Source organism: Papio anubis, chromosome 14 (genome assembly GCF_008728515.1).
Source record: "Papio anubis isolate 15944 chromosome 14, Panubis1.0, whole genome shotgun sequence".
Lineage (NCBI taxonomy): Eukaryota > Metazoa > Chordata > Mammalia > Primates > Cercopithecidae > Papio > Papio anubis.
In genome coordinates, this window is record NC_044989.1 from 62912593 (window position 1) to 62921712 (window position 9120).

Sequence of the window (9120 nt, forward strand, 5' to 3'; positions counted from 1 at the left end):
AAAAAGAAAACCTGTAATGAACATATCACATCCTTTAAGACAGTCCAACAGTCACTTAAATATAATGTTCGGATAATCCAAGCAACTTTGTTCTTAACCAAATCTCCTAAAATAGATTTCTCCTATTAGCAAGGGAGCATGCTCATTCAGGATCATGAGTATAGTCCCTTTGGCCATCTTAGCTCTCATATGTATTAAGAGGCGCTCTGGTTTCCAAATCAAGCCTCATGTGAATTTAATGGGTATGAAGCAGTTCTTTGGTGACCGATAACCTAGTAGATGAGATCACAGTGCTAATTTAAAACGCCTACTACAGTGCCCACTACATAGAAAGCTCTCTAGGATTTGTTTTCCTTCCTTCCCTTGCAACTCTGTAATAAAAAACACAAATCTATAGCCCAAAAGAATTGCACAAGACAAGGATGATCTGTTGTTGATACCTTAAATATTTAATAATTTATTGTAAAAGCATTTTATATACCACCATTACAAATACTGAATATGGTTTTATGAAAGTTATAATTTTATAACAAAAATATTTCCTAAATACCAAGGCAATCCACCTGTTTTCTTCTTAATCTCAGTATAACAGCTAATATTAGGGTTAGAATTTAACCCTAGCAGACATGAAAATTTGGTCTCTTGGTTTATTTTTTATTTATTTATTTTTTTGAGACAGAGTCTCGCTCTGCTGCCCAGGCTAGAGTGCAGTGGCTTGATCTTGGCTCACTGCAAGCTCCGCCTCCCGGGTTCACGCCATTCTCCTGCCTTAGCCTCCCAAGTAGCTGGGACTACAGGTGCCCGCCACCACACCTGGCTAACTTTTTTTTTGGTGTTTTTAGTAGAGACGGGGTTTCACCGTGTTAGCCAGGATGGTCTTGATCTCCTGACCTCGTGATCCACCCCCCTTGGCCTCCCAAAGTGCTGGGATTACAGGTGTGAGTCACCGCGCCTGGCGGGTCTCTTGGTTTATAAATATAGTCAGATACATAGGAACATTGACTGGCATTTCCATGTCAAGAAACATGGTCATATGTACAGCCAAGACACGGACAACCAACAAGTTTTAAAGAAATGGACACATCTCTAGTTACAGATTCTAACCAGAATTACTACAGGAGAGCTGGCAAATGACAACCACCAATACATACATTTCTACACTCCTGAAAAAGACAACATCAAAAAACATTAAGAAATTTGGCATCAGGTGGACAACATCTAGGTTTTGGGGCTAATATACTGATTCATACATTGTACAAAGTTTCATCATTGCCCCCAACCTTGGAATTTCAGAGTAAGAGTGTATACAAAACAATTGCTTTGTCCCTTTTCTCATATTAGAGCTCTGATATTTTCCTAACTCTTACAGTCTTCTAGAATGATCTGTCAGATTTTCACTCAACACTGGGTCAGATCTCTTCTATACATGACCTCATCCTTCTCATGTCTCCTCTGTTTGCAGAGAGCCGGTCAAAGTCTTGGAGGTGGAAACGAACTGCCAACTGATTAACCATTTTCCTTAAGGTAAGAAATGCTGCAACAACTTGGAAAGCAAGGAAGAGAGTGAAGATGATATGTATCGCTTTTTCCAAGGGCAGATTTGTTAGGCCTTCATTAAAGAGCAAGAAAAGAATTAAAGGTAACTGCAATAGAAGGCTCAAAAGCCAAAAGCCAGCCAGCTCAGGAACCTGCAATGACACATATCAAGAGTAATAAAAATCAGTAAAATATAGTTTTTGTTTATACAGATAAGTACTTATCACTACTGTGAACCTACATTATGGGCTCTGTGAGTGATTCCGAAGGAGGATGACATGGTCCTTGTCCTCAGAGAACTTACAGTCTAGATGAGAAAACTAATTTATGTAAAACAATCCTAGAATACTACACTTTAGTGAACAATTAAGGGCAATATTTAGAAGTACAGACTAAATGCTACAAGAAATAAGAGAGTGATTAGGGTAGGTGAAAGAAAGACCTCAGGGATGTAGGCTTTTAAAGTTGTGGAGGAGGAAGAGGCAAAAAGGTAAGTAAGCAAACACGTGAAACTAGCATGATTGGGAATCAGCACATCAGCCTGGAATGAATGGCTGAGTGAGAAAACAGCAAAACCTACAGTAAGACAGGCTGGGTGGGGCCTTATTATGAAGGGCCTAGAAAACCACAGGAATCTTTAGGCATTATCCCTACACTCTGGTAACCATAAATGCTTAGGTAGCATGATGATGCAGAAAACGGGCCTGGCGTAGGAAACGAATTCATAATTTTCCCCCATTTTCTTATTCAGGATCCAAATACACATGTTTAAGTAACCATGTATTTTCAAGACTGATGAGAAGAGGGAAAATATCAATTTTAAGTGTTTACCACATTCATATGCTTTACATAAATCATTTCACTTAATCACAATAAACCTGTGAAGTAAATATTATTTTCCTCATTTTATATATGAGGAAACCAGGGCTCAAGAGATTAAGCAAACAGACCACAGTGACAGAAGTGGTAAAGCTGGAGTCAGGCTTTAAATTCAGGCCTGTGCTCTTTCTGCCACACCTCACTGCCTTTTACTTGTTATGAAAACTGATTTCATTTATATCTATCACTGAGAGAAAGGAAAAAAGAGCTTACCTTTTCCTGTAGGTTACCCATGTAGCCCAGATACAACCGGATGGCTTCAATTAAGGTTATTAGGATGATAACAGTGATCACAATGAATTTGTAGTAATCAGGCAAGATTGAATACTAAAAGAAAGGCCAAAACATGTTTGTAAAATCGCACCTATAGTAACACTGATTTGAGATAGAAAAAAATTATTAAGAACTTTAATTTTATTGACACTCTAACAACGTCAGGGCAGCAAAAGTATTAAAGCTTAGATTTACCTTCATGTGAAGCATCATAATGCTGCTTACCCACCACAGTGGGAAATAGTAGGTATTAAAATAAAGTGACATCTGCAATGCCAAACTGGAGACCATTTCATTTTCTACAGAAGGAATAGAAAAGGAATAAATTATGAAACTTGGTCTATGCCCTATATATATATATATATCCTATCCCCTAGAATTAATAACTATAATATTGGCTCAGTAAAACACCAAATTTTAAGCCTATTTATAATCATTGACAGTAAAAGGAATATTCATCCTAATACCAGTTAGGTCAAATATTGGCTATTTGGGGGTATGCTTCATATTTTTCAATTATTTTACCATTTTGCCATTACAGTCTTCTGACTTTTTTGCATATACTACTGGTACAGATTTAATGTAGAATATCAATATAAATCCTATTCAACAGATAATTATCGTTGCCTCCTTTGTAGAATTCTATGTAAATAGCATATAAAATTAATGCATAAAATAAATAAAAATGAATCTCTCACATATAAACTAATCTCATACAAAAATGGATTACCAAGATTATATAATTAGACACATCTTTCTTTTCAGCATACCCTAATCTTAGCCATTCTTTAAAGTCCAATTCAGCGTCGTCTTTTCCATCAATACTTCCTTCATCAGTTCCCCCACCCCAGCAGAAATACCTTTCCCTTCAGGTACTTATCACTCTAAACTGTCAATAAGAAGTGCTAGCAAAGAACCACATTCCCCTCCCCGAAAAACAGTCTGGTGTACTGAACAGATCACGGGCTTCAGAGTTCAAGCAAACCCGAGCTCCCCAAACCTCTGTGACCCTGGATGTCAGACTTGATATAAATTATTTAAGTTCTTTGAGCTTCTATTTCTTCATCTGTAAAATAGTGAAATTAAAACTTCCTTACAGGCTGCTTGTGAGAATTAGAGCCAATATGAATTATTTCTTCCTAGCACTGTGCTGGGCACACTTAGTAGGCACTCAACAAATATTAGTCCCCTTTCCTTCTTCTCTTCTATTTATCTACTTATCTGCAAGCACACACCATGTCCCACCCTAATTTGAGACCCTCATAGAATCTAGCATCTTGCTTTATATGCAGTGAATATCAAATACACATAAGAATGAATTAATGTAAGCATACTGTCATAAGGACATTACTAGTATAGCCATTTGTGATACATGAGTTCCATTTACCTAAGGTTGATTCCATAACACTTTTTGCTTTTATGTAAGACAGAAGGGTCCTAAATTAAGAATTTGATTTTTAAAATTGAACCCTACAAAATACATCCTAAATTTGACTAAATTCTTAAGAGCGGACACATATATTGAAATCAGTTGTTCTACACGTAAGATTTTAAAGGTCCTAAAATAAATGTCTTAAGAACATTATTTTCTCCTTTTCTCCATAGTTGAGTGTTTTTATCTGTCATTTAATAATTTTAAAATATAAGAAACAGTCATGGTCTCTCACAGCAAAATAGTTTCTTTTAGCTCCAAAAATATGCCTGATTATTATGATCTACTTTTGCTTGCAACTGCTTATTAAATTACCACTGATAAATGAATGAATTCTTAAAATCTGTTAAATCTGAAGACAACTCACCAGCCTAGGATCTTTCTGATAGCAACAGCACAATGCTGTGGACATGGTAATTACATAAATTTGTTATTACAGTACAAATAATCAAACCTACTTCGATCCACAAAGAACAAAATACGGGAAAGAATAATAAATTGGGCAAGCAGAACATTTCAGTACCTTTGAGAAGAAACTGTAGTCAAATTTTGCAAAGAACGGTTTTTATGTTAGAAGTATTGTGTGTTAACATCTTAAAGGTTATGCTATGTCCATATTTCAGCAGATCAAACTTATAATCATGGAAATGAAAATCAAATTAATATGTAAATGAACCTTAAAAGCATAAGATATACATTTACTGAATTTTGCCAAAGTTCAAGTTGAGTTCTATAAATGGAATTTAAATTAAAACATACAATATAAATCAGGGATAGGTAAACAACTGGTCAGCTGCCTAAACGTTTTTGTACAGTCAATGAGCTAAAAATGTTTTTTCACCTTTAAATGGTTAAAAAAGTAATATTTTTTTCATATGTGAAATCCATATGAAATACAAATTTCAATATCCTTAAAGTTTTATTGGAACACAGCCATGCCTATTCAATAACTATTGTCAGTGGCTGCCGTGGAGACCATATGGCCTACAAAGCCTAAAGTACTTACTATCTGGCCCTTTTCAGAAAACGTCTTTTTACCTTGTATTATCAGACGTTAGTGCTCATTAAGCCTCATCCTTGGAACCAGAAACGTGAAACCTAATTTTTTCACATTTTTCTCTGTACATCCTAAATCATAAAGGCCTACATTTGGGGAATAGGCAAGTGATCAAGACGACAAAATGCAGCTTTGGGGACTGCCTTTACTTTTCTCTGTCCCTTTTAAAAATTCTGTAAAACCAAGCAGTGGAAAAGATTTATATTTCCCAGCAGATTTGAATGATGGAAACCACACGGGTTTGGTTGACAGTGTGTTGTCTACCATCATGATGTAGGAGGAGGAACCTGTTCTGGAGGAAACTGTGTTATCACTTGTCATCAAGTTGAAGGATGCAGAGGCATCATGGTATTTTCTTACCTTATGGTAAGAGTTACATATAGGGGAGGAGGAGGAGAAGGCAGGGAAGGGGTGAGTTTTGTTGAACGTCCGGCTAGTATGGCACATGCCAGTTGGGAGTGGATGGTGGTTTGAAAGGACTCTTTAAAAAAAAATTTTTTTCCCCCTAATCTTTTCTGCCAGAAAATGGCCTTGCTTAGGAACATACTTGTTCTGCTACGAAAAGGGAAAAGGCAAATTTGCTCCCTGGGCGGCGGGTGGGGACAGGGGAGGTGGGATTGCTTGGGCTGTTCCTCGCCATCCTGGACAGAAAAGCCGGGGCGGGCGCCGCAGAGGAAAAGCAAGTTGGGCCTTCGCTCTCGCGGTGCGCGGGGGACTAGCCTGTGCAGCAAGGGCGGCTTTTATCTTTTTATTTTTGGGGTTTCCCAGGAGCAATGATGGGCCTTGCATGGCACAGAGGTCGGCCCCACCTCAGCTGCCGGGCTTGCACGGAGCAGGCCAGGCACTAGCGCGCGCAGACCAGGCCCAGCCCGCGGCCGGAGGCCGCCAGCGCCTCAGCTCCCCGCCCCGGCCGGCCCCTCCTCCAAGGCTCTGGCCCGCACTGCGGGGAACTGACTGAAGGCGACATCGCCATTTTAGGTACGGGCAAATTCTGGACGCTCCAAAACCCACGCCAAGCCCTCAGCAGGCCACACCCCCTGCGCCGGCCTCGGTCACTCACCGGGACCCTCACTGTACTCCGGACCGGTCCGATTGGAATCAGTGAACACAGCCCGGCTGAAGTTTCCCAGCCGCTGGCGCACCGGATCCGGCAGCTCCATGCCTGGGCCTCGGTATCCCTCGCCCCCTCAGATACAGGCTAGTCTGCGGGCGTTCCGAGGCTCCGTGGTTCTCATGGCAACCGGCCGGCGCGAGGCCGGCGAGATCCGGGAGCGCGCGGGGGTGCCCGGCTGTGCCGGGTCTCGTCGGGAGCCCGCGCAACCTTGAAGCGACCGGCGTACTCAGAGCGCGTTCCAGGCCCCGGGAGCCGCGCGCCTCGGCCGAGTCCAAAACGGCAGATCTCTTAGTTCTGCTTTGAGCCCGACCATCCTAAAAACAAACCTATACTAAGAAATGAGCTGGGGTTGGACTGCGATACAAGGAGCCCTCATATCTTGCCAGTGAAACTGTAAATCAGTACAACCTTTCTGGAGGGAAATAGAGAATGAATGCAGAGCTTAAAGAATGTCTAGAGGTGTAGCGGTATGTGTGAGAGAGAGATACTATGACTGATTATTTTTTAATAAGAAAATAGAGCAATGGGCAACTGATTAAATGTACTGGAGCATATGCATTCAATGGAGTATGTTTCAGCTGCTTATAAAATGCTTGCAAAGAATATTGAATGATATAGTTTATGTAAAAATAAAGCAGAAATAAAACTAAATGAGAATAAACCTAATTTAGCAAAATTTATGTGTATGAGTGGAGGGGAGGAGAGAGCATGTGCACACTGACTTCAAAAAAAAAAAACTGGAAAAAAATATTAACAGTAGTTATCACTGGATAGTGGGATTGTAGGTGATTCAAAAATTTTTAAACACTTCTGTATTTTCTAGCTTTCTCTCTAAGATATATTACTTAAATAAAACTAAGTAATATACATACAGAAAAATTGTATACCATTTGTAAGTAATAAACATATAAAGATATATTACTTAAAAAAACTAAGTGTAATATACATACATAGACAAACTGAAATCTGCATGTCTAGTCAGCACCCTGTTCAAGAAACGTTACAATATTCCCAGAAACTCCCCCTTCCTATTTCCTTTCAGTCACTAAACCCCCTCCTCACTCATAACTGACCTTTCCTGAATTCTAACAGCAAAGGAGAGTTTTGCCTTTTTTTTTTTTAAATCGGAACATTTATTGTGTGACTAATCCAACTATATATATATTTTTTATTCGAGACAGAGTCTTGCTCTATCGCCCAGGCTGGAGTGCAATGGCACAATCTCGGCTCACTGCAACCTCCGCCTCCCGGGTTCAAGTGATTCTTCTGCCTCAGCCTACCGAGTAGCTGGGATTACAGGCGCCCGCCACCACACTCGGTTAATTATTGTGTTTTTAGTAGAGACAGGGTTTCGCCACGTTTGCCAGGCTGGTCTTGAACTCCTGCTGCAACAGCTGTCCTCTTGGGTTTAGGTGGCGTTCCTTCAGAAAAGCCATGCCTTAACCTGCTGTACACAATTTTTAGGTGCCTCATTCGACCAGTCTCGTTGGTATTTTGTTTTTTAGCCTCGGCACTCCAATTATACTTTGTCTTGGCTTGGGAGCCGAGCCGCATTTGCCACAGGCAAACTTTTGAAGGAGGTAGATCTTAGAGTCACAAGGCAGCACTAGCTGTGCATCTTATTGCACCACTTTCTAGATGTGACACTCCCTTTGTCATCTTGCTTCTCAGTTTTGCATATTTATATAAAAGCCATGGTACTGTAAATACTTTTTAAAAATAAAAAACTGGCTTTGTCTTCAACATTACTTTCATGAAATTCCTTCATATCATTGAGTGTAGATTCTTTTGCCTTGCTCTGTGTGATCATACCACAATAAGCTTACTCATTCTACTGTTGATGAGTGTCTGTATTTTCTAGTTTGCAGCTGTTACGAATAGTGCTGCTTTGGTGAAAAGATGCCTCTTGGTGAACATATGCATGCATTTTTGTTGAGTGTGTATCGAGAGTGGAATTGCCATGTCATAGGATACGAAAGACCCAGCTTTAGTAGAGGCTGCCAACAGTTCTCCAAAGTGATCGAACCAATTCCTGCTGCCTCCAGCAATGTATGAATATTTCCATTACTCCATATACTTCACCAACACTTGTTATTTGTTATCCTTTCCTTTTAGCCCTTCTGATGGGTGTGTGGTAAAAGTATTATTTTTACAATCAAAAGGAAAATCACACATTTATATAAATGCAAGAAGAAGATATGGGTGGAAATAAATTCATGACTAGAATTTTAAAATAATTACACAAACGTTTATTGCATTCCTACTGTGTTTTTGGGTATTGTGCTAGGCTAATTAGGGATATGGTCCCTCTTCATCAAGAAGCACAGCTCAGTGAAAGAGTGAGAGATATGGAAAGAAGTAAGTGCAAACACTGTTGTTATGAGTGCTCTATTAAAGGACCACTGATGAAGAACCAATTAATTCGGGTTGAAGATGTCAGGGAAAAGCTGGTTAACTTCTGCTTCATTTCAAGATGGAGCTCAGACCTGAGAATCTCCAAAAAGGCTTCTAGGACCCTCCTGAAGTAGCTTAGGTGCTCTCTTCCGTGTTTCCCAAAGTATCTTCCTGTTGTTTCTTTGGTCACAGTGCTGGTCACTCTATACTAAAATTGTCTGTTTATGTGTCTGTGTCTCTTGCTAGTCCTTAAGCTCTTAGAGGTCAAGAATGGACTTTCATCTTTATATCCCCAACACTAGCGCAGTGTGGTACCTGGCCAAGAGTAGGAGCTGGATGACCGTTGAGTGAGTAAAACGAAGAAAAAGCCTAATAACCACTCTCTTGTCTTCCCTTTCTAGTTCAAGGACTTAGCCAGCCCTGTATAAGGTTCAC

At 39.9% G+C, this 9120-nt stretch overlaps 1 protein-coding gene across 1 annotated transcript; it reads right to left on the bottom strand.

Moving 5' to 3' along the window:
• Positions 1–425: 425 nt before the first annotated feature.
• On the bottom strand, positions 426–6716 carry TMEM17 (transmembrane protein 17). The gene is made up of 4 exons (XM_003908713.5): positions 6238–6716; positions 2884–2987; positions 2629–2742; positions 426–1688 (listed from the first exon to the last, which is right to left on the bottom strand). The coding sequence occupies exons 1-4, from the start codon at positions 6335–6337 to the stop codon at positions 1410–1412; spliced, it is 597 nt and encodes a 198-aa protein (XP_003908762.1). The 5' UTR covers positions 6338–6716; the 3' UTR covers positions 426–1409.
• Positions 6717–9120: the final 2404 nt, after the last annotated feature.